Source organism: Perna viridis, chromosome 7, assembly GCF_037379345.1.
Source record: "Perna viridis isolate PV_CMFRI_1.1 ecotype Kerala chromosome 7, ASM3737934v1, whole genome shotgun sequence".
In the NCBI taxonomy this organism is placed as follows: Eukaryota; Metazoa; Mollusca; class Bivalvia; order Mytilida; family Mytilidae; genus Perna; species Perna viridis.
The window spans coordinates 36,807,114-36,833,972 of NC_142451.1; the positions used below are offsets into that span (position 1 = coordinate 36,807,114).

The following is a 26,859-nucleotide window of genomic DNA, read 5'->3' on the forward strand; positions in this document are numbered from 1 at the left end:
TGAACCTAGATCTATGCATTGTAAGTATTTATTTTGTGCTGATCAAAAGTAGTGAAAATAAAGCTGTGATTGTCTATTCTAAAATCATATTTGTAATTAACTACAAAAGTGCATGGATGTTGCTGTCAATCAGCAGAAAAGGTAAAATTATGGATTTTAAGTTTTATTTATTCAAGTAAATTTTGTGAAAAATTTATACAATCACTGTATCATTAGCATAATGATTTTGAAAGCCATATTTTCACAGCTTTGCAATGGTAGGCAACTCTGAGATGTAATTTGTCCTAGGAATACACAGTGAACCTTGTGAACATTTTTAACACATTAAGTAATGGAAATGTTAGAAGTGACTAGTGAGACCTATAATTCCAACAATTTTTAGTACTCAGTGGGGTGTACAACTTTCTATTTTATATTTAAAAAAGACAAAGATTTTTTTTACCTTAATGAATTAAGATTTTCATCATTATTTTGTTATATTACCTGGGCCTCCTATCTCCCCCCTGTGGCCTCACACCCTGTTGTTCCAATGCTTGTTTTGTAGCAGTACCAAGGCTCTCCATTCTACTTAAATGCTTTTTGCCTTTCATATGACGAGCAAATCCCTACAAAAAACAATCATAATTTAAGTTCAACAAATTTCAGAAATCAAAAACATGCATACCATGTCCACAGTAAAATGTTAAAATCTTACAAATACAGACTACACTTCCTTGAAACCAATCTAGACCAAACAGATTTATACTAGACGAGAAATGGAAACATTTTTAACTCCATTTCCTTGGACAACATTTTAAATGTATTACACAATACTGGTTTCTAACATATGTAATGATTGTAGAATATTGCTGTGACTTGAAAAGAGCAGGATTGTTGAAGGGTTGTACTTAGAAGACATTTTCCAAGGCTAATACCTAAAAATTTGTCCAACCATTTAAAAAAAATTATCATGCTTGTTACTATATTTTTGTAATTTTGCAAGTGGAAAACATCAATCCCTTAAAACAATTATATTCAATTAATTCAGACTTGTAATGAAGACTGACATATTATATCTTACCTCAAAATCCCTACAATCTATCATACATGCATGACAATAAAATTTCTTCTTTTGAGTTCCATCATCCTTGGAGCCTTCATTCTCTTTCTTCAGCTAGAATTAACAGTAACAAATATGTAAGGCAATGCATTTAGTAAATTACCAGTTTTTCATGTCAAACCAATTTCATACAAAGCAAATGAGGGGTCAAGACATTACTTTTCAATGGCCCAAAAAGTTACCATGGTGTTAACAATTTTCATACCCAGAAAAGAATAAGAAAGGCCTAAGAACCAAATTGTTTAGGATGGCCTTTAACCACTTTACAGCAAAATAACACATAATAACAATTCATCTATTGATAATGTTCGGCCTGAAATACTGTATTGCTAAAGTATTTACAAGTGACATCAAACAGTACGATTTAATATTCAATAATACTGGTAACTGCAGATATTTCTGTATCTCCCCTGTAGCCTAAGATAGTGGGCATTAGGCAATAAGTACAAAGTCTTAAAATTGATAACAGACAACACCCAAAATCACTTACAACATATGCCCGATCTTTATAAAGCCACACTTTAAATATAAAATTCATTCATTCATCGGGAGCGGAGCGGAGATAATAATGACAGAAGGAATGACAGACAGATGGATGATTGCAATATACCAACCACTTGTTTAATGGGGGTTTAAAATGCTTTTAACTGCCAATTAATAAAAGATAACTTCACAAAATTACCAGAGCAGAGTCATCAACACTTCTTCCCTTACTGTCAATAGTAACAGTCATTGTCTTGTCAGGTATTTCTGTACTTGACTTCAGAGATGCTGATGGTTTATCTTCCTTTACTTCACTCGCAGCAGTATTTTCAGTCAAATCATTCATCTCAACATCTTCGTCTTTCTTTTCAATCTGAAAATAAAAATATTTTTTTTATTTTATTATTATTTTTTTTTTTTCCACAAAAAATCACCACTTCACCAAGAATAACATTTACCAGTAGTACTAGATTTGAAGAGTTGGCAAAAGTCTGAAAATTCAAATTTCAAATTTTGTCTTTCATAAGTTTTTATCCGGGTATTTCCTAGTGACTAAAAGCCAGTGGATGACATTTCATGGATAAATAACACTGAAGTTAAAGAGAGCACAAACTTAGCAAAGAAAAGCCAGAAAATGAGCAAGATTCTCATCCAAACATCTTTTCTGTCATATTTCTGGCATACATGTCCTATAAAATAATAAACAAAATCAAGATTTTTTTATAAGGATTCAAATGATCACTTAGGAAAACATTTTGTAATTAAATGCAATATCTACATGCCATCTCTATCTAGAAAAAGGGTCAGTTATAAAGAAGACAATGAGTAATAACACTGAGCTCCTAGTTGACAGTTTTTTTTTGTAAAAAACATAAAAATACTTGTACTTTTAAAAGTTCAATCACAATGCATTGGTGAATTAGTTTTGCAAACCTGAACTGTGGCCAAAACAATTTTTTCTTGATTAAAAAAAAAAGAAAGAAAAAAAAAGTGAAAATGTATATGCTCCTCAATGGGCATGGAACAGTCAATGCTGTACTTTTAATATCAGACACTCTCAATAATGGCAGCATGAATTCTATTTGCTGTCCTCACCCAAACCTCCCCAGTCTGTTCTGTACTCATCAAAGCCAACCCAGTTTGTTCTGAACTCACCACAGCCAACCCAGTCTGATCTGTACTCACCCAAGCCAACCCAGTTTGTTCTGTACCCATCCAAGTCAACCCAAAATGTTCTGACACATCCAAGCCAACTCAGTCTATCTGTACTCATCTAACCCAACCCAGTCTGTTCTGTACTCATCCAAGCCTACCTTGTCTGTTCTAATTCACCCAAGCCAACCCACTTTGTTCTGTACTCACACAAGCCAACCCACTGTGTTTCGTACTCATCAAACCCAGCCTGTTCTGACTTGATTCAAGACTCATCAGTCCATTCTGTACTTGTTCAAGCCCAGTCTGTTTCTGATTCACCCAAGCCAACTCAGTCTATTCTGTACTCACCAAAGCCTACCAAGTCTGATCTGACACATCCAAGCCAACCCAGTCTGTTCTACACTCACCCAAGCCTATCAAGTCTGATCTGACATAATCAAGCCAACCCAGTCTGTTCTGCACTCACCCAAGCCAACCAACCCAGTCTGATCTGACTTACCAAAGCCAACCAGTCTGTTCAGTACTCACCCAAGCCAATCCAGTCTGTTCTGATTCATCATCTTCAGTAGGCTCTGCAGGATCATATTGATCTGCCTTTTCCTCATTATTCTCTGTTGACTGGACAGCATCCTGTGATTTTTTATCATCATGTAACTTCTTGTCATCCTTCTTATCAGCTGATCGATCATGTGACTTAGTCTTGTCATGTGATCTTCTATCAGAGCCATGCGATCTTCTGTCTGAGTCACGTGACCTGGATGAACCTATAAAATCAGGAATATTTTTGTATCAAAATTTGTACATAAAACTTCAACCTAACTTTATACTTACCCCACACTGCTGAATACTGTTACTTTGGACAAGAAACTGTGTAATAGTGCCAAGGGTAAGAAACACATGTCTGCTTCAGGTAGAAAAAATATGCTGGAGGAAAATGTTGAGTTGAAAGACAATTGTATTTCATATATGTACAGAATATACTAGGTAGAAAATTCTTGACATTTCAGTGATGTCCAACACTGTCTACTCAATCGCAACTTGTACTGAAAGTTGCTCATTACTTCTGATTCACATGAAAAAGAGTCTGTGTAGTTCTCCAATGAACTGTAATCTGCTAACAGTCAAAGTTTATAGCATAGGAGGTTTACCTTAATATATACTTAAAGAAACCTTTTAACTTGAGAAATGATGGAACATGTTGCTCTAATATGACATGTTGACTACAAACAGTATACACTCAGTAACTGGCACCACCTCTGCACTGGTTATTAAATGGAACTTAAGTTGACGATCTCTATGACTGTATAATTGTAGGAATTTATGAAGTATTCTATATAATAAATTCAAGGTTCAAATCACCCTGTTGATTCCAAATCTTTACAGTGAAGTAAATGAACAACTGAATATACATGGTTTAAATAAGGCAGAGTGGATATTGTATGATAAGTGATTTTGAGTTTCATTCTAGTACCATGTTATTTTCAGAGAACTGATGACATTGAAATGTAGCTGTAAGTGGATATGGGAACTCAAAAAGTCTTGTATAAAAGAGTTGTCTTTGAGAACTGTCAGTGGTTTTGCAATGTTAAAGCAAAGATAACATTCCAGGATTTTCTTTTGAACAATCAACATACTCAAGGTTTAGAAATTTTGGTCAGGAGTTAGGACCTCAGTACAGAAAGTTTTTTGAATCAACAATATCATTCAAATATTCTGACTGAAATGTTCTTTTTCGTGTGAGTTTGCATCATTATTCCGTGCCGTGTTCAAACTGATTCATAATTTTATATTGCTGGTGGTGTCTGTGTAGATGATGACAGTGGACTATCAATGTACACATATTGACTTCATGACAAATTTCAATAATGTTTCAAGTTGGCTCTATGACCCATTAAATAGATCAACTAGAGCTAATGAATCTTTCTTTGACCACCTATTTCTCTTACAAAAACATGACTAATATTTGACAATGAAATTCCAATTACACATGTTACATATGCCTCCATCTTAACCGAACTTATCTGTAGTGTGTAATAAACAGAAGCTTCATTCAGGAAAATTACAACCCACTTCCTGTCAACTGATCAATCATACTAATTAAACCTTGTATAAAACCAATATACTTGTTAATTAATCTTTAAAGACAGTTGTGTAACATCAAAACAAAAACTGGATATCAATCTTTGACGTTCACCAGAATTCTGCCTTTGAGCCTTCTGTTGGGAGGGTCACAAGTATGGATCAAACCTACAATAAGGTGCTATCAATATTATGGAATATGTGTGAGATTTTTAGGTAACAATAGGGTTTGAACTTTGCAGTCATCCACCACCCAATGGCCCCTAATTTTTAGTGTGAGGTACCAAACGTTCAGCTCTTCTAATACAATGTAGACAAGACTTACTTCAGGGTGTATGTTGGCAGCTCATTAGAGGAAATAATAAATGTATCATACCATTATGGTCTTGATTCCATTTATATCCATATTAACATACATGTACTAGTATTATAATATAGTACATATAAATCTCTGAATATGCATGGTAGTACAAACGGTGCTATATAGGACTTAAGCAACAAAGTAAAGCATATGGAACTGGTTTATAATTTACCATACATCATTGCCTTCATAATCACCAAGATATACAAAATCATGATTTTCAAAATGACATTCAATGAAACAATAAGTCTGAACTAGCTTGTCCATGGTTTGATTTCATTCCTATAGAATTATCACTGTCAAACAAGTATATGACAAATCTGTTTTTTTATGTATGATATATCTAGTGTGTGTGTGCAATAAGTGGTAGGACTTGAAATTCATCCAAAATTGGAAAACTAGAAACTAAATAGATTTAATGAGAAATATTGTACATGAACTGAGCTGTTGGAAAAAAAAACTGGAATATGCCTATCCAGAAAAAAAAGCTTAGTTTGACACTGTTTCCTAGTGCAAAATGAAGTTGTAAATTAAGGAAAAAAAATTTTAAAGAGGGAACAGTATTCTCAACTATTCTTTTTAAATATTCCTTTTACCGTGCTGCTTCCTGCAAAGGACTTTTGATCAGCAGCATGGCTCACAGCATGATAATGTGCTACTGTTTAAATGTAGGCTATAACTGCCAGAATAAAAGGAGTTTTACATACTCAAAATACATTCATATCGACTTTTTTTGAAAGTTTTCTCCTGCAAATACAAATTGTAATCCTTAAATGCAGGTGAAAGCATTCAATAGTACCAACCAGATGCTTTAAGCAGAAAGACTACACAGGTAAAAATAAAGATTAGTTTGGTAACAACTGGGACAGTGGTTTGGCAAAATAACCACTTACTGCAACATATTTAATTTATACTTGCTTCTAGCTTGCATGGACAGACTGACAGACATGAAGACAAGGGAGCAGCAAGATAGAAACAGCATGGGTTATCTCCCCTCAACAGGTGGAGTTTACCTGAGCGATTCCTTCTGTCTTTACTTGATGATCGCCTAGATCTCTCATTTCTTCTGTCTCTTCCACGACCTCGGTTGTCTGAGCTTCGGTCATTTCTATTGCCAAAGCGTCTATTAGCTTGTGGTGATGGCTGAAATTTGTAAATGGGCTTGTATGTTAGGAAAGAACCTTAATTCTAAAATAAGTGTCATGAAATATCTGTAAAATAAGAGAAGTTACTAAATGATGACAGATGGCACCTAGGTTGTACATTGTAAAATGAATTAACAGCATGAGAAAGAAATGCAGCAACTTCATAAATATTATACACAATAGCAGTTTCATAACATCCAGTGAAAAAGAATTAGAATTGGTGAATAAGAAACCGATTTTTACTGTAAAGAACACTGTTGTAATGATATGCCCCTTAGCAATAAGGCACTGTTGTAAGTTGAAAGTGAAGCTTCTTTGAATATTTTGCAGGGTTTTAAAAAAAGTCCCTCACAAAAATGTTTAATTCACTAGTTCATAGTGCAATATAAAGACAGGCAGAATCATTTTTTTTTCACTGCCTTTGGTGACTGCTAATACCAGTGGAAAACCAGAAGAAATATTCCCATTCAACATATATGCTTACAACTGCATCATCTCTGTATGCTTGAGTAAATCAGGCCTATTTGTAGCAAAAAAAGACTACTGGTAATGTACAGGTAGAGGCAATCAAGGTAGGTTCATGATATAAGCAAGTTTAAAGACAATGATTCCACGACCAACACTACTATCAAACTAAGTAAGAGCTAGGGTATTAGTTCAAGCTTTTTACTCAGAATAGGACTAAGTAAGAGCTAGGGTATTACTTCAAACTTTTCACTCAGAATAAGACTAAGTAAGAGCTAGGGTATTACCTCAAGCTTTATACTCAGAATAGGACTAAGCATGGACAGGCCCAGTAAAAAAATCAATTATCAGACAAATACTAAATTTACAACAAAATTGATAAGAAACCACCATTTGGGAGTTTGGACAAATATACATGTATGAGACTACAGCTTTTAATCATATCAATGATTCATTAAGTTTAATGTCATAAGGCTATTGACAAAAATCAAATACTACAAGATAGGCTCATTACGAGTCAGTACCTGAGATTTCTTGTGGCTCTATTTAATATCCTGAAATGATGGTAAATTGGTGTGCATTTATCAATAAATTCACTGTTGACGTACTACATGTACTGTATTATACAATCTACAACTACATATAATATTGCTGGTGTCACAGGATTCCAAATTTACTTTCAAGAGAAGAAAGTTCTGGACTTTTCAAAGTTTCAAGTATTGAGGAAACCTTAAGTTCTCAAATACATGTCATTGAAGAGGTCTGAAGGTCTTGGACCTAGAAAAGATATTTCAAAAGTCCTACATTCTAAGTCACATTAGTTAAGGTGAGAGACTTTGGTTTGTCCTGAGTAATGTAACAACACAAAATTACCATATTTTTTAATGGAATACTGTATATTCCTGATCAGAGAAGAGCTTTCTAGCAAAGTTCATGCGAAACTGATATGCCCTGGACTGTTCTTCAAAATTCCTATCAGTCCCATAGAACATCTCTATTGCAAAATTCAGAAATAATGCAGAAATTTTGTCATTCAGGATTAACAGGACTGGCTGTTTTCATAATTTTCACAAACTCTGTTCTGGGTATCACCTGGGGAAAGTTTAGGCTGAACCAAACTGCATCCAATTTACTTTCAAAGTTTTCAGAAGCCAAGAAAATGTGAGGTGAAACTCCACAGTAGTTCCATGGAAATTCCAAATAAGGGGATGTGTGAATTTATACTAAATATCTTAAGAACATGTTGTAGAAGAATGCAAAACTAAACAGACATTCCATGACAAATTAAATAGATTAGGGATAACAGGGTCTGACAATAAAGATTATAGTTTTGCCAAGACAAGTAAAACTAATATTTGGCCTAGTAAAAGGTTTATCCCATTTGCCAAAAAGACAACCAAATATTAGCTTTTTTTCACAACTAAATGAAGGACAACCTAGTTTTTATTTCAGGCAAGTAGTGTTTGCATCAACTTGTCCAAAAGGGAAATGTTTTCAAAATATTAATGTCAGTTCCTGGATAAATACCATGAAATGAATCTTGCTATTACTGTGAAACCTTCCTAAACCCCAACCTGAATAAACAGTGTACCTCTCCAAATCAGATTTCTTCTGCTGAAATTACAATACATCTTGAAACTGTATGAACCAAACGTCATCATTAACCAAACAATTCCTTTAATGTCATTAAGTACTAAAGACCACAGTGACAAACACACACTTTCTAATTTATAGAAAATGGGTCAAAGAGTATTCAAGGGAACCAAGATTCTAGTGGAAATCAAAAGAATGTAATCCAGGGACAAAGACCTGACATGGAAAACAGACTAACACAACAAAGAACGTAAAGTAACTAAAACAATACATACAAAGTAACAAGACAGAAATGTCTGGGTTGCAGTAGTGTCAACAGTAAGTAGAAGTGTGACTGATCTGAAATCGCATCTCATGATATGAACCCAACACTGAAGTTGCATACCAAATATCTAGTGGCTGTGATTTGTAGTTGCTGAGAAAAATGTTAAGAAAGTATTTTCCCAGCATGCACTCCATCCGACAACCTGACATTCAACATTCTATAAGCCAATATGCATGAGTGCAACCCATCAAAAATTAGTTACAACCAGTACATATCTTTTTCAACATATGTAACAGAAGAGAATTTTCAAAATGTACATCAATGAAACAGCTATTTTCATGGACCATCTCAATTAACAGAAATCATGGCCAATGGACTTCTTCACCAATGATGCACCATTATATAGTGAGCCTAATATTTCTGCAATTGGGCAACATGGTATATTAAAAAGTTTCAAACCCTGAAATAATAAGTTGTATATAACATGTGTAGACAAGAATGTTATAATATTTAATTTACATTCAAAACGATAAAAACATGATTAGTAAAGCACATTAGCATAAAGGAAGATAACTCTTCTAATCTGTGTTTACTAGAACCTGAAAAACCAAAAACATTTTGCAACGTACAGACATGACCTTTAAAATTTGTATGTAATCAGAATCAATGAACTTTTTTTCTATGTCCAAGCATAAATGTTGCCCATCTTTTATAAATTCAACAAATGTGTCAATGATGTGACTGAAAACAGGTAAGATATGTGATAATATATGCATAATTTCCTGCAGTTAAGATTACATGTAGTCCAACCATTCAATGCTCAACAGAGGTTCAAAATTTACTTTCCCAAGTGAAAGTGTGAATCCTAAATGAAAGGCCCACAACAATTGAAAAGTCCTCAATAAAAGTAAATGTAAAACATCCTAGGTCCTGGATTTAATCTGTTATTGCTACTGGAAGACAGTTCATTTATTTTTACCATATTTTATAATAATGATTAGAAAATCCTGAACTTTATGTGATTTTAACATGGGAACTATATAGAGAGGTTCACAATCTGTAGAGCACAAATTTCAGCCAAAATTTATTTTAAAAAATATGGCGAAAACCTAAAAGTGAAAAGGACTACAGGACCTAAAGTAAATGAAATTTCACTGATCCTGCAACTGAAATTAAAGGTCCCAAATCTAGGACAGGGCTAATATGAACCACTGCTCAAACTTATAAGAAAACTGGTAGACAAAACTTCAAATTTATTTGAGAACTGCTAAAACTGTTACATATTAACAACTCTTTAGAAGTATGTCAGACTCTTGGCAATACCATAGGCATAATTTTTAACATCACAAAGTGTGGTATCTGGCTATCAAAACAAAGAATGTGTACCAATGTTCTATGGCACACATGTTCTATGTTCTACCACGAATGCCTTTTTATAACTATGTAAGTAGATCCTGTTGAGCTTAAGAGAAGCTAATATCAGTGTTCTCCCCATAATTTTGAAATAGCTCCGTGCTTACTGGTATAGCACAGCTCTTTTGGCCTTCCTCCAAAATTATAGCAAAGTGCCCATAGTGCATTCTAACTAAAATTAATTACTGATAGCACAATGCTAAAAAATAATAGAGCTGCTAAGTGCAGCACTGTAATGACCTGGGGAGAACATTGCTAATAATAAAAAATAAACTCAGAAATTAGGCTGATACAATTTGCATGTTTTTTCCTTCTTTGCAGGTGTAAAGATCCATGTCATTGAAGTGAAATACAACATCTATACAAAAGTTGAAAGAAAATCATAGAATCATAAGCAAGATTTTAACAAATAAGCATGCCTGACTGTTCTGGCACTACAATCTACCAAAGAATCAGTGATTAGGATTAGAGGGGGCCATGGGCCATTTGACACATTCAAACTGAAAATGTCCCGTATAAATTTGATACTTTTACAAACACTTTTAAAGAATGTCCCATAGAAAATCTGAATTACATAGAAAATGACCCGTTCTTAAAATTTTAATCCCAATCACTGAAGAATGTATTTTCATAAAACTTAAACTGTCACATTAAGCATTCAGCTACAGCTATATTAAAATTGGATTTTTTTCCTAAGCATAGAATTCTACTACATGTCAATGATCAGAGTTAGAAATAAAAGCCTGCCCGCAAGCCCGAGCCTGGCTATTTTTTGGCATGGCTGGCTAATTTCAGCAAAAATCTATATAGCCATGTAGTAAATGTATTAAAGAGTTTCATTCAGGACTGGCTAGAAGTTGAGTGAGTTTCCTACCCTGCAATGATGAGAAGATGATTAGAAATTTATTGTTACATGAAGGTTCGTGTACATTGTACAAGATACATAAAATTTGAACCCTTGTGTTAGCATTGTAAAGAACTTACCCCACTATTCCTTCTGAATCTTTTTTCTCCTCCTTGGTCCCTTCCTCCACGCCCTGCACCACTTCGTTTACCAAGTAGACCTCCACCTCGGTTGGTCTTCATGTTCAGTATAGATGGAAGATTAGGCTGTCCACCACCTGGTCTTGGTCCTAAAAGACCACCCTGATTAGCTCCTTGCCCGAGCATGCCACGATTTTGTGGTCTTCCCATCATTCCTTGTAAACTTCCTGCCTGTTGACCCATACCCTGTATATTTCCACCTTGACCTCCAATCATGCCTTGCAGGTTATTTCTTTGACCTCCCATATGACCTTGGATATTGCCACTTTGATTTCCCATCATACTTTGCATGTTGTTGCCCTGATTTCCCAACAAGCCTTGCATGTTGCCACTTTGGTTTCCCATCATACTTTGCATGCTGCCACCTTGGTTTCCTATCATGGACTGCTTTGCCATAATGCCTTGTTGCAGGCTTCCCATATCCCTCTGCACTGACTGACTAGTCTGTCCAAATATGGCTTGCTCCATGTTACTAAGCAATGAATTGCTAGAATCTAAAATACCAGAAGCACTTATTCCTCTATTTCTTCCATCTCCTCTTCCCATATCTTGACCAAGGCTTGACCGTCCACCTCTGCTTTCATTAAGCATACCTCCTCTGCCTTCATTAAGCATACCACCTCTGCTTTCACTAAGCATACCTCCTCTGCCTTCATTAAGCATACCACCTCTGCTTTCATTTAGCATTCCACCCCTACTGTCATTTAGCATACCACCCCTATTGTCATTAAGTATAGATGACTGACTGCTCATAAGTGAGGACCTACTACTAAGAAGATCACCATCATCATAAGAACTTTGCCTTCTACTATCTTGCAACGCATCATCAATTATACTTCTTCCCATACCTGAGACCAGTGAACTCTGACCTCTATTGCCTGACATACCATCCATGTCACTTCCTCTTCCATTGCCCATACTGCCACCACTGGCAAACCCTGACCTATTCCCAAGCATAGCACTATCCAAATTGTTCAACAGATTTGCCCTACTGGTATTAATCTGCTGCTGCTGCTGTTGTTGTTTCATCAGCAGATTGTTCATCATTTGAAGTTGGGTTTCTCTCACCATTTGGCTACCTTGACTACCACCACTCATCATCTGTTGATTTCGTGCTAAACCAGACAATCTGCCTGTAGGCGATGATAAGGGCTGGGGTTGTTTAATCTGTGCAGCTCCACCTCCCATACTGAGCCTTGGACCATCCCCAAGAATTCCAGCTCCAGCATTTGCAGGGTTTGGTCTCTGTCTTCCCATCATACTGCCACCTCGGGCTCCACCCCTTCCTTGAAAACGGCCACCACCACCACCTCCACCTCTTCCCCTGTTTCTATTCATTACTGTGTTAATAGCCTGAAAAGAAATATATAACTACATGTACATGCAAATTCATTGTTCAATTTGACCAATTTTCCCCTTAAATATCAATTGTCACTATACACATGTACATGTACAAAATGACCATATCCTTCAAAATCAATAGCACAAATATAATATGAAGACAAGATTGTTACACATACATGTAGCCATACAAATGTATGTCTCCTGCTGATGTTGAGATCAGAGTGTGCTTATCTTCCAACACTCCTATAAATATTGTATATCTACAGTTTATAACAATATTTTCTACAACACTGCATTGCACAAAAAGAAATCGCCAAGCAGTTTCAAAGGGGAAGCATCCCCAAGATTTTCTCCTGCTGAGAAAAATTAAATATAAAAATAGGCAGTCCTTCTATTCTTACAGTTTTATGAATCCTACTAAATATGGAAGAAATCTAACAAGACATTTCAAGTGAGATGCGTTCAATATAGTGTCTGAGCAGGAAAATGCTCCAAGCCCACAAAACAAGTCAATTGCAAAAGTCAAAATAGAGTATGATCAACACTTTTATGTGTCTACAAATCCTACAAAATTTGAACAAAATCCACCTAGCCTTTTCAAAGAAGTTGCATCCACAAATTGTCAATAGTGTCAAATGCAGGAAAATCTTCAAGTCCCATAAGTCTCATAAAATTTGCTGCATCAAAATAATTGGATGGTACGTACATACACAATGTATGACCAACTACGTATACGTACTACACAAAACAAGCCAACAAAACTTCGAACAAAATCTGTCAAGTGGTTTCAGAGAAGTTCCATCTTTAAGGTAGGTGCGACGGATGCCCACAACAGACACAAGCACAGATAGACCACTACTACGTGTAGGTCCCTCTTTCCTAATCCAGCTGCTGACAAAAATTCATGTCTCAGAACAAAGTGAGTCTACAATTGTGCTACATTGAACAAGTCATACTGAACCTCCATTTGTCTAACTTTACAATGTATAATATAATATACTCACCAACATGTGGTTAAGATTCAACAGGTAAACAGGTGGCACTGCATTTAGTGGTACCGGGGCCATTGCAGCAGTGGCCACCTTGGGTGCAAGTCCAGAAGACACTGTAACTGTACTAGTGTTCATCCCAGACATAGAAGTACTGATGAACAGTATATAGAAAGTATGCTTAATTTAGTCTCCCTTCCCCAGCTGGGGCTCAATGAAGGTTGTATATTGAAATGATGTTGCAACATGCTAAGAAGTCCAAATGGTCATTATTCTCACAAATACACTTGTCATCTAGATGTCTAAATCACTGCAAGTCTTTTCAAATTGTTTATAAAAATATAAATACTTAACATCAAGAATATAAACAAGTACATGTAATAGTTAAATTTGCTTTACATCATCCTTTTAGAACCCAGTGAAACAATTAATTAAATTCAGTAATTAGGTTGTTCTGAATAATTAAGAACAATAAAAGTTAAAGGAAACAAATGCACTATTAGTTTCACCTGCACAGACAATGGAGTGTCGAAATTAACAGGTAATTAATCAACAGTCAGGTGTATCATGCAAGGATGTAAATTAAGGCAACACCAAATGATACAAATAAAATTTACATTTACTAAGGAAATGTTATTCACCCAATTCAGGCCTAAAAAGCTAGAGGAAAGCCTGAAGTTCTGTCTAATAGGTATCCTCCCCTATATCAACACTTGCTTGGATTGACCAGCAGTGGTTTCAGACCAAATCATTTTTAAATCATTATCAAAGTGGGCATTTCATTGTAATTTACATAACAATGTGAAAAATGCCTACTCATTTAAATACATGCATGTTAAAAAAAAATCAATAGTGTAGTTTTGTTTATTACATTTCTGAGTAAGCATTACTTGCAGGGACGTTAGAAAAGATCTTTGAACTGAAGAAAAGGAGAAACATTTATTGTCTGTGTCCCAAGCAATGATAACTTTTCCCCATGTTCTAAAAATAGCAAAGGTGGCCATGTTTTAAAATCAATCAAGTTTTCTTGTCAGCAGTTGCTTTCATCTGTTGATAAAATCATCATTTTTTTACATAAAAAGGGCAAAAACACATACTTGAGAATTGCCATACCACTTAAGAAAGACCTTGTAGTCAACAATGCTACCCTCATCACGAATTCAACAATGTGCCCAAAGTGGGCCAAACCGAACTTTACATTATCATTTCTGTAATCAGTAATTGATCTGCATTCAAAAAATACTTCTGCTGTGTTGTCAATCATGTAAGACACTTTATCACACTAGGGACAAAGGCTCCTTATTGCCAGTTTCAGTAAATAAATTCCCCTCATGCCAAGGCATGATGCCTCAAATACTGTGTCTGTGAAAGTAATTCAGGGATACCAATTTTATGGATCTGGGAAGAAACACAAGTTTGTTAGTTGCTGAATTTGTGATTTTGAAGTTCTCAGTATTCACATCAATGGAAATTTCTTATTCGTTAGGAACCAAACTTCGTGGTTTGGTCTACCCACAAAAACCATTGGTACTCCATAAAAAAGAAGTACTTTCACAGTAACATATTGTATCAGGTGAGCATCTTAAAAAATTTTAAATATTAAAATAATTTCTGGGTTAACTAAAGTCTGAACTTAGCAGTATTTTTTATTCCATTTGTCTTCCATTAGCACTAATTAAACTTACAACTTATATGGAAGGGTACAATGTACCAAAAGAGGGTACTTAAAGCAGCACTAGCTGCCAACTTTGTTCAGTTCTGATTCAACTGAATTTTGCTGATTCTTTGTAGAAATGCAGTTGAAGCAATAAATGCCGATATTACCAGAATATTGTTAAAACAACGTTTTTTTTTTCAATCAACGATGATCAATAGCTTTGATCTAATTATTTTTCACCATTACTTCAGAAGATTACCTACAGGACAATCACAAAAAAAAATTACTATAATGGATACACAGGTAAGCATGTGTCTTATTTACATTTCATTTCATCTACATGTATTTCTTGATTAGTTTTCAAATAAATAATGACAATTACTGACCATATTTATGCCATATTATATCACAATACATAAATTTCAAAAGGATCCTTGCATTAAATTCAAACTTTTTTCTTTTAGTCCTTGAATCCATCGGTCTTTCTTTGCCGTTGATTAACTACTTTCAATTTGCAATCAGACTTTTTTCAAAGAATCGACCCTTACAGCACATGAGCTCATTAAGGTCACCAGAAGTTACAAGCATATGAATTTTCGGTCGACTTTTTGTCTTGCAAGACAATAAATGTATCGACACCTATTTCATGTACTTTAATGCATTTTATTTGTAGATATCAAATAAAAATATACAAATAGAAAATAGGAAAGTACAATTTAGTAGAAATAGTTCAAAGTTAAGGCATATTTCAACAGAAGCAAAAATTTACGAAAATGACAGCTAATGCAGCTTTAAATACAATAAATAATAAAATGGCATCTTGTAATGACATAAGCTATCATCGACACTCTCAAAGTTATGTACTTCATAATTACCAAGAACTTTCTCCTTGACCTCTTCAACAACATGGTAGACCTCTGTATAGAGCTTGGTGCAACCAACTTACCAAATCTACGACTAGCAAAGAATGCAACATACTCTAGTTGGGAAACAGTTCAGGAGCTATTTAACCCACTGAGTGAGCAAGTGTCTGACACAGTTGCAAACAGTATCAAGTCCAGTCCATGTTACCCATTAATGGTAAATGAAGTGTCTGACAACAAATTCATTAAACACCTAGCTCTCTGTACCAGACAAATCAATCAAACAGGTCAACTGCAGACAGCTTTTCTTGTAGACACAGAGTTGCCAAATGTAACTGCAGATACAGTTACCAACTCAATCGTCATAGAGATCAACAATAATGGACTTCTTAATGACATGTCTGGGTTTGCTTCTGATGGTGCAGCTGTATTCCTTGGTAAGAAGAATGGTGTAGCCCATAAACTAAAAGACAGCAACCCATCCTTAATCACAAGCCACTGCAGAGACCATCGACTTGCACTAGCCTGTAGAGATAGCTTCAACTCCGTACCAGTCATGAAGAAAACCAATGAAACGTTAAAAAAATCTACAAGTATTACAAGTACAGTTGCGTCCATACAGCCAGTCTGAAAATGGTTCAAGCTGCCTTTAATCAAGCACCACTGAGCATTAAACAAGCCAGACACCACAGATGGTTATCCCATGACCAAGCAGTTTCCAGCGTAGTTAGATCTTATAAAGCTATTGTTGTTGACCTAGAGACGTCAGGTATAAGCAGTGACCCAGTTGGTAATGGTATCCCGAAGAGTCTTAAAGACCCAGCTACACTTAGATCACTCTTGTTGCTGGCAGATACACTACCACACATATCTACTTTATCACTGGTCTTCCAACGTAGAGATGTTAACCTCAGCATGGTAAAATCAACTATAGACAAAACAATCAAGATGTTAGAAACCAGACAAACCCAAGATGGAACCTGGCAGCTGAAATACACCCAGATGTCATCTGATCTACAATTGACAACTACTCCAAGTTCTGACTTCAACACAAAAGTCAAAGAACCATTCCTCACCGAACTGATTACCAATATCCAAGACAGGTTTGTTGACACAGACACCATTGACCAGCTTTCAGTCATGGATCTTATTGGTATACCAGAAGACCTTCCATCACTTTATGGGTTCAGTGAGATGTTCAGCCTTGCAGACCACTTTTCAATGGACCCAGAAGAACTCCAGACCCAATGGCAAGACTTCATACAGCTACTCAATACCATGAACCTACAAGACAAGTCACTGACTCATCTACTTCAAGTACTGCATAACCCAACCACAGGGCTAAAGGACATCTACCCTTGGATTATAAACTGATAAGTATTGTCACCACTCTCCCTCTTAGAATTCAAACAAAAAAATAAAGAAACAAAGAAAATTACATACATAGAAAATGAAACAACTTGACATGGTAAACATGCGAACCAAAAAAAAAAGTGCCCTTTTCCGACTACAAAAGTGCCCCTCTGATCAACAGCACCCTGTCCCTTTCAATTTCTAGCTGGAGCACTGTATGTTATACAAATTTAAAGAGATCCATTCACTTACAGTCAAGTTATTGTCACAACCCCTGTAATAAATCTTCCTTTTGTGGTATGGTACATGTACCTTGTGGTATAATTTCATGAAGATATATCCTCTTATACTAAAATTATTGTCCAGACATGAAGTGTCTACTCTATGGACAACAATGAAGACGAAGACGACAGTAAATACAAACAACTGACTTTTGGTTTCGTGTAATCAAACATGTACATGTGAATTTCCAAACAGAAGAGACTGAGTCGAATCTCCCCTTTTCTGAAGTCTTCTCCTGTTCTTCCAGTATGGGGTTAAAACTCCCATTTAAAATTATAACACAAAATGTATAACTAATGTACAACTGAAGCCAATCACAGGTACAAGTGTAATTAGACCAGGTGACCCTGGCAATTAGATGTACATACATATATGTTATAGAGCTAACCAAGACTCATATCAATTTTTTAAAGGTACAAGTTAACACAAACATGGCCAAGTGCACATAGCTACATACAAGCTTTGACCATTTGATAAAATATATGAAAAAATGTACATTTTGAAACTGATTTACCTTATAAAAGGAATATACTAAATCCAATCAACAAAGTTTATCCCATCAGGAAGTATCTAAAACACTTCAAAATGCAAGAATTCAACAAAAAAAATGGATGACTTTTTTAGAACTTTTAATAGCCATGTGACTTTTTTGGCAGGAAAATTGTTAAATAGAAAGGGGATTCCCCAAATTTAAAAACAGGACATACTGAAGGCATACTTGACCAAAATAGAAAACAAATAGAGACAAGAGAAAACAAAAAGGGACACAATTAATGAGTCATAGTACAAATGCAGTTAGCTAGAAATTTCATCCCATGAATAAAGAGAATTAACGAAAATTTATAAATAAAAAGTATATTTACGGAACAACTGTTATATTTTTTCAGTCTATGAAGAAATAAACTCAATCACAAGGTGTACACTAAATAACCTGCATAACAGGTTCTTTTAAAGTGTGTACCAAGCACATTGATTTCAAATAGCCCAAAAAATTATAGCAGAGTTATCAATGGAACCAAGGTTATAGCAGTAATCAAAAGAATGTAATCCAGGGACAAAGACCAGACATGGAAGAGTAATCAATGGAACCAAGGTTATAGCAGTAATCAGAAGAATGTAATCAATGGAACCAAGGTTATAGCAGTAATCAAAAGAATGTAATCCAGAGACAAAGACCAGACATGGAAGAGTAATCAAGGGAACCAAGGTTATAGCAGTAATCAAAGGAATGTAATCAAGGAACAAAGACCAGACATGGAAGAGTAATCAAGGGAACCAAGGTTATAGCAGTGATCAAAAGAATGTAATCCAGGGACAAAGACCTGACATGGAAGAGTAATCAAGGGAACCAAAGTTCTGGCGGAAATCAAAAGAATGTAATCCAAGGACAAAGACCAGACATGGATAACAGACATACAAAACAAAAAACATAAATTAAGTAAAATCATACATACAAAGTAAGAAAAGTAAATGAGTAACTCTGACTCCACTAAAAACTGGGAGCATGGACCAGGTGCAGTCATTCTTATATTTTAATTTTAGTATCAACATTTAAGGAGTAAATCAGCAAAAAACGTTGATGCCATCACATGCCCATTACAATATTTGGCATACCTATTAACCGAGTCAAACCTAATTGTGGGAGATCTCCTTATCTAAAATTGTGGGAGATTTTGGGTGATGACATTATTGACATATTTCGTTATGTTATAAATTAAATAAAACAGTAGTTTTAAATATTTTTATCAAAACCATAAATATATGATATATACAATTGAATCAACAAAATGAATTCTACATGTATTCACAGAAGTGATGCTTGGTATGGCATAAAATAGATTTCTGGTTTTGATGGACCTGCTTCCATCTTTAAGATTGCAAAACAAGAGTAGTAAAGAACTTTTTGGCACCCCTACCATTGCTTTCATCACATAAAATACAGAATGGTTTCTGTTTACATTTTTCAATAATTGTGCTTTTGTAGCCAATAACCTTTATGATTTGTGTACATTCTACATTAAAATTTCTCTTCAATTTTATTGTAAGATAATATTTTCTTTTTCTCATGAAGTCAGTAAAATTATCAGCCACACGGAACGGCAAGTTATATGCAGCCACAAAGTTTGTAAAATCTTGACATAACTATCCATTCAAAATTGTAGATCATGCTATTTGTCGATATGAATACAGATATGCCGATCACTGTTCCAAGCGTTTTGATGATAAAGCGCTTATGCGACTCATGCAGTTGTTGACATAAACAAAAATGACAGACAAAAATTGACGAAAATTTGATAAATTCAATTACGGTAGGTTTTTTCAGGAGGAATTCTTGGAACCAGGAGATCAATGCATCCCGTAGGGCTGACTTTTTGGGGGGGTCAAAAGGTAGAATTATGGGAGACTCCTGCAAAAAAAGGGGGAAGGTTAAAACCTATGTATCTTGGTATATCAGATGATGGACAAAATTTTTTATACAATCAGAAAGCCTATTACATGTGAAATTAAATTATTTTAAGATAAATTTAATGGGACAAAGGTCAACATGTTATAAACATCAGAGACTACATGTATATGAAGAAATATGGAGTCCCTGATAAATAAAACACCTACATTTGTATTTCTGGAAAAGTATTTTATAATTTTGCATATGAAAAGTGACTAATGGTTTTAGATCCTGACTTTGACTAGAGCTAAAACCAACTCTGTAAATGCATCAAGAGTGAATCTGGGGTACATGTACATGTATGTCATGATGAATTTACAAAGATAAGTCATCAGTGGACTTACTGTCATACATGTACATGTATCTAAAAAAAAAATCATTTTTGTTGGCACCCATGTATGCTCAAATGTAAGAAAATTGGTACTCAAGTCTTCAACCTATAATTTTCACAGCACAAGCCAGAAGAGTTTGTACATTTTCAAATCTGCAAGCTCGCAAGAAATTTTACAAGCCCTACAAATATTGACGTACATGTTCTTCATGATGAAAGAATTTACTTCTATAAACTGCTTTATTATTAAATAAACCAAAGGCTATTAAGGCCATTTATTATTAACAAACTACTTTAAGGATTTTTATGAAATAGGTTCTGAAAGTTGGATGAAAAAAAAACGGGGGGCAGCCATATAAATTTGAAAAGTGAATTTACCATTTTCACTTGACCAAGTGTTTTATGACAAGATGTGCATGTACATTTAATATTATAAATTGATTTTTAAAAGTCCCTTTTTAAGTGGTTTCCTCCAAACCTACTAGAAATTCAGCAGTTAATTTTTTTTGAAAAATTATTTTGAGGAAGCAGTTACACATTCACATATTAATGTATAAGGTAGATGGTGCTCATTTTATAGAGGGGATAAGATCCTAGAGTTATTAAAGAACTTGGGTGTGGATCTAATGACAGGTGAAGTACATGAGTATACCATCAGTAAATAAGCTTAACTTAAGCAAGTCTTTCTTAACATTAATTGCATACCATGAGGTAAATTGTTTGAAGAAATGACCAAATATTCAAGATTGTTGCTACCAAATTTCCAAAATTACCAAAACCTTAAAGGAATAATATTTCCTGTAAGTAATGCAAAACAAATTTTGGCAACAATATTGTATTGTGTGAAAACTTTAAATTCACTGAATTCCAAGGACCATAACTTCCTTAAAAATCATTTAACCATAACCAAAGTCAAACTTAATCTGTAATTTCTGATAGTAAGACAACATACAAAATATAAACTCAATTGATAAAAGTGTTACAAAAAAGTGCAGAAAACTGCAAATTCACTGAAAATTTCGAAGTACAAAGGCCATAACTTCTGTAAAAATCATTTAACCATAACCAAAGTTGAACTTAATCTGTAACTTCTCATAGCAAGACTACATATACATACAAAAGATAAAATCAATTGGAAAAAGCATTACAAAAAAAAGTGTGGAAAACTGTAAATTCACTGAAATTTTCTACATCCAAGGGCTATAACTTCTAATAAAAATCAATCAACTATAACCAAAGTTGAACTTAATCTGTAACTTCTCATAATAAAACTACATACATGTTCAAAAGATAAAATCAATTGGTAAAAGCATCACAAAAAAAAGATGCAGAAAACTGTAAATTCATTGAAATTTTCTAAGTCAAAGGGCCATTACTTCCATAAAATCATTCAATAGTAACCAATGTCGAAATTAATCTGTAACCATATTAAGGCTACATAGGAGCATTACAAAAAAAGTGTGGAAAACACGGACGAACGGACGCCCGGCATTTCCATGTCCCCACATGCTTCAACAAATTCAGACCTGTTTAATTGGGACTATTAGTCAAATAAATTGGGCAGTTAACATTTATCATTAACAAATGATTGACTGTCCATAAAATGGTGGTAGGTCCAATCACGACCCATTATCTAGTACAAGTTATCAATCATCATCGATAACTGCCCCTAAGCTATTTATTATCTGTCATACTGTTAACACCTTTTTTTTTTAATTTATTCTATTTTTTCTGTAATTATTTTTACTTCACTAAATTATTTAACTTTTTACTACATTGTATTTACATGTATTTGTTTTTACTTCTTCATTTTTTTAACTAAACATGAAGTTTTAAATTTAAATATAACTTTTATCGTAAAGCCCTCATAATTGGGCTGTCCATGCAAGACTCAAACGTTTAAAACTCCCTCAGTAGTTAACACCTTTTGTTTTAGATTTATGATTAATTATATTTATCTGTTCTAATTAAAGAAATGAGATTGGAACTTGAATTTAAATGCTATAATTTGGATGTTTAAGAGGGTTGGTGGAATATAAATCATTGATTGACAATCTGATAATGTCATGTAAAATCATTCACTTTTTCCCAAATTACAAGATTCTGGCATTTTCTTCGAGGGCTGAACCATGAATAAATTTGTATCAAGATTCTACGCACAGTACACTTTGTAACTGAAGTAGTTTATATGGCTTAGCCTTGTTATACCTCTTAGATTTTGAAAAGCCAAAAAAATCTGAAAAGAGGAGTCTATCATGTCATAACAATTCATAACTTGTTTTTGCACATGGGCATACACAAAATGTACATCACAACAAGGGCTGCCCTGATGTTTGTAATTGGATTTCATCGCTGCTTGGTCCAAATAATGGCTGTCTTGGGAGGCTAATTTTTAATTTGCTGGCTCGCCTGCCTCCCTTCGTAAGTGAGGCATAAATGTCAGATTTGAAATCAAAAACTGAAATCTTTAAAGTTGCTAATCATCAAATATTCTGTGTCACTGATTTTGGCTTACTTTCAACATCCGAAATGGCATGAACGCGATTTGCTTTAAAAACGGGTGACTTCCACTAAAATCTTGGTTCCCTTGATATGATTGCATACTCTATCATATTCATGATGACCTGAATGCTTTCAATTACCTGGAACCAGATTAAACAACTGGAAATGGCTATATCAGTGATTTTGTTACTTACTTTAGAAACAGCCCCAACCCTTTATTTTTGGGAAATTTTTGCTGTATTTCCAACACATTGGGAAAATATTTCATGGGGGACAGAAACGCATCATACGCCAATACAGAACTGAAAACCAATAATGAACTGACAAATACATGTACGTACTCCCAAAATTCATTAGGTTAAAACTTGCTGGAAATAACATTCCCCAGAATTTAACAAAGTACTGGGCCAAGAAAGCACAACTTGAGGAACTAATCACTGGCTTCTTTACCTAGTTTTCAAAAAAATATGACTGACAAATGGGAATTTTTCTCACTATGTAAAAATTATTTTTCAACATTTTGGGAAGTCTCCAGAGGAAACAGCCAATACTCGACTGCAATAAAATGGAAACATAATCACTGTATATATAGATATCAGGTCCAGATAATATACATGACCTACATGTATATATAGTCAATTGTAACAAGCCCTGTGTTCGAATCAGAAACTGGGCAATACATGTATTACAAAAATTCAATGCTAACTGATCAGCTCATCTTTTAATGTACATTTGTAAACTTCCCGTTCTCATACAAGCAAAAAACACACAAAGACATGTGTATGATATTTTTAATAAGAGGTACGTTGTAGCAATCTTTCGGTTACAAATGATATTGACCAGGGAACCAGATTGAACAACTGGCAATGAATATTCATATGTATATGACCTATATACATGTAGTCTTTGTAACAAGCCCCTGTGCCTGAATTGGAAACTGGGTAATGTTCAATCCTAACCGATCATTTCATGTAAACTTCATGTTCTCATAAAATCAAGAAACACACATAGAACACACATGTATGATATTTAAGAGGTACATTTTTATCTCGTATGAAGCTATGCAATATGACGCTATGGCGGTAAACATGGCACAGATCTGCAGCATTATGTGGAGTATAAATATATAATTATGCAAATCATGTGCAAATATAAAGTACTGAAATGATGAGTGCAAGAAGTCGCTAACAATATTAGCCACTTAAAAATGCCTCTGAAAACTGAATATCATTTAGCTGGACTACTTGCAGCTCCGCTAGTTATGTTATGATAACTACTGCTCCACCAGAACAGAATTTCACAAACAAATGGTCTAAAAAATCATGATACTCACTGAGGCATTTTTCATTTATGCCTAAAAAAATGTCTCTAACATGATACAACATTTAAACAGGAGAAGTCTAGCTTATAGAAGATCAGACATAAGATTAATAATGTTATACAAAATCAATTATTCCCCAGTTGCCACCACTAAGACAGACCGGTTAATTCCACCTCTCAGACAGTCCCAAAACATACACTCATTATCCTTCCAAATTGCTCAGTGTCGGTTACAAGTCAGACAACAATCTTTCTTCCCAAGAACCATCAAATTATTGAACAGCATACCAATGAACATTGTTATGAGTGACTTAGTTGAGTCATTCAAAACAGCCATCTCAACTTACACCTACAGTCTAAACATCCAGCAATGTACATGTATTATGGGATGTATATAGTTTAAAACTCACTCTTATTGTTTTTTTTTTAATTCACTATCATTAATGTTTAAATTCACTAGTTTAATTTTGTTTAGAATTTGTAAATAGCATGCGCAGAGAAAAGTGACATTATCTTCAGTGTGTTTAAGTTGGTCAGGAGATTGAAGTAGATAGCGACCGAGCATAATAAAATCGGCGTAAATACATTGTATAATGTATTTGGACTATAATGTCTATATTAATAGTAGTTCACGAACGCCTAGAAATAGGTCTATAGTATAAACTTTCGAGTTCAACTTGCATTATATATTCTGATATGGGGTGAATAATGGTTTTTGTTATCGAATATTGTGACAAAGTTTAAATCTGCGAAACTGTAGTACTTACACACACAAAAATTTTGCCCCAAGCCTCGTTGTTTATCTTCTTCCGGTTTCATTAGATAGCCGTTTCGTACCCGTCCGCATGTCGACCCAAAAAGTCCAGAAAGTACGAAACACATTGGACAAATACTGGAATTTCCTTAAAATCAGATTTATCACACTATATACGTAGCGTATAAATAGTGAAAGATCTGATTTTAATGAGACTGACAAATATTGCTGAATTAAACTTAATTTTTAATAATGGACTAATGAAACTGTCAAAGTGTGAATATAACTGTAAATACAGCTATCGTCTCTGCAAAGAAACAATACTTCAGAAACTTTAATGATGTCGATGGTATTATCGATTAACTTTAATCACGATAAATGTTTGTTTCTGTATGTTACGGACATTTCTTATCGCATGCTACGATGATCATATTTGAAAAATATGATTCTTCGTTACGGCGATGTCGTCGATATTTTTACCTCGAAAATTCTCACCAATCATTCACTTTGCAACTATGCTTGCCGCTTCAAATCCCAACCTAGGATTTTTGTTAAATATCCTGAATAAACAATTTTATGAAAGAAAAATATTCTTGCCCAAATTTCCGTCCACCATCTTGAGATGATCGTAACAGTCATTACGGGCATTAGCTTTACCCCAGTGTTGTACGGTCCCTGCCAAGAAACAGAGGCCGTCAGGCGCGTAGCTGCCGTTAGGCAAAAAGCTTTTGCCTGCACTTAATTTTGCCAATTTTTTAAATACATCCAGGAGAGGCATAAATGATGATGTAAAACGCTATCTCCGCGGAGCTTCGGCAGGGGGGGGGGGGCGGGGTTCGCCCCCCTGAACCCCCTACCAGGGCTCCGCCCTGGACCTAACCGTGTAGTACAGAATCCATAGTCAAGTTAGAGGTGCGTGAGAGAAAAGCAAATTGACGAAACGACAATATAAGTATGGAATTGCGCATGGTTCACTTGTTCGAATTTCACACACCAAACACATTTGCGATCGTAGTTACATGTACAGTCAAAAGCGGGCAGATGAAATTTTTAAAGTGGCGCACCGGTTTAAGCGTCAAAATATCAACCAGTACACATTAACCGTGTTTATGGAGATCAATCGATTAAGGATACATTTTACGAGAGCGAATTGTAGAGAGTAGACTTAGACGAAAACAGTCTATAGGTTGTGGAAAAAAATAATGAAAATGAGAAAGTATCTTTGTAAATTTCAAAGGTAGCCGTCAATCTTAACGCCTAGATGTTTCAGCAGACGATATTAAAACCATTGATTGTAGTGAGGATGAACACATTCTATCCCGAAAATAAACCATTTCATTTCAAAGTGAATCTGAGCGAGTCAATCTGATTAAAATGCACTGACATGGATGGTAGCGTGATTAAAGATTTAATTTTAATTAGATTGTGAGCGAGTCGATATATTTAGCGGGCATCTACCTTTTGTGCCATATGGATACAAAATCGTAGTTTAATTGCGCCAAACAAATAAGTCCGTGTAGTCCTTTCTCGCCAGAAAAAGACTACCTTTTGCGCCGAATACAAATAAGGAAATTAAATATGAAAAAGGTAAAAATCTAAAATAAAACGATCATAACATAGGAAAATGAGATAGAAATGGATGAATTAAAGATAAGAGACCATAAAAAATAATTTATATATTTAAAAATGTATCGGGAATAAAAACCAAATATGAACTATCTATTATAATTTTTTTTCATTTTAATTTTATTATTCTTGAATAGGATCTGAAATTTGTTATCCGAACCTGACCAGACAGATCTGGATTAGTCTGGTAAGTGAAATAAATAAAAAAAAATATCTATGTAGGTGATTCGATCGGAATAAATGAATGTCAATATTAGGAAGATTGTGTCAAATAGAGGAAAACCAGTGAT

The 26,859-nt window shown here is 34.7% G+C and overlaps 1 protein-coding gene and 1 pseudogene across 3 annotated transcripts in view; one reads left to right on the forward strand and one right to left on the reverse strand.

The window, feature by feature from the left end:
* LOC148612520 (uncharacterized) overlaps positions 1–25,077 on the reverse strand; it is a 34,518-nt gene extending 9,441 nt beyond the window's left edge. For 2 of the 3 annotated variants that reach the window (XM_088594053.1, XM_088594052.1), the window contains exons 1-7: positions 13,451–13,588; positions 11,043–12,455; positions 6,191–6,320; positions 3,266–3,501; positions 1,782–1,955; positions 1,061–1,153; positions 484–605 (exon numbers count right to left, since the gene is read on the reverse strand). In XM_088594053.1, the coding sequence (XP_088450179.1) occupies positions 484–605; positions 1,061–1,153; positions 1,782–1,955; positions 3,266–3,501; positions 6,191–6,320; positions 11,043–12,455; positions 13,451–13,582 (2,300 nt within the window). In that variant the 5' untranslated portion in view covers positions 13,583–13,588. Of the gene's footprint in view, positions 1–483; positions 606–1,060; positions 1,154–1,781; positions 1,956–3,265; positions 3,502–6,190; positions 6,321–11,042; positions 12,456–13,450; positions 13,589–24,956 lie in introns of those variants that run through there. The other variant, XM_088594054.1, reaches the window with a different exon arrangement.
* On the forward strand, positions 15,128–17,342 carry LOC148612521 (zinc finger protein 862-like; annotated as a pseudogene).
* Positions 25,078–26,859: the final 1,782 nt, after the last annotated feature.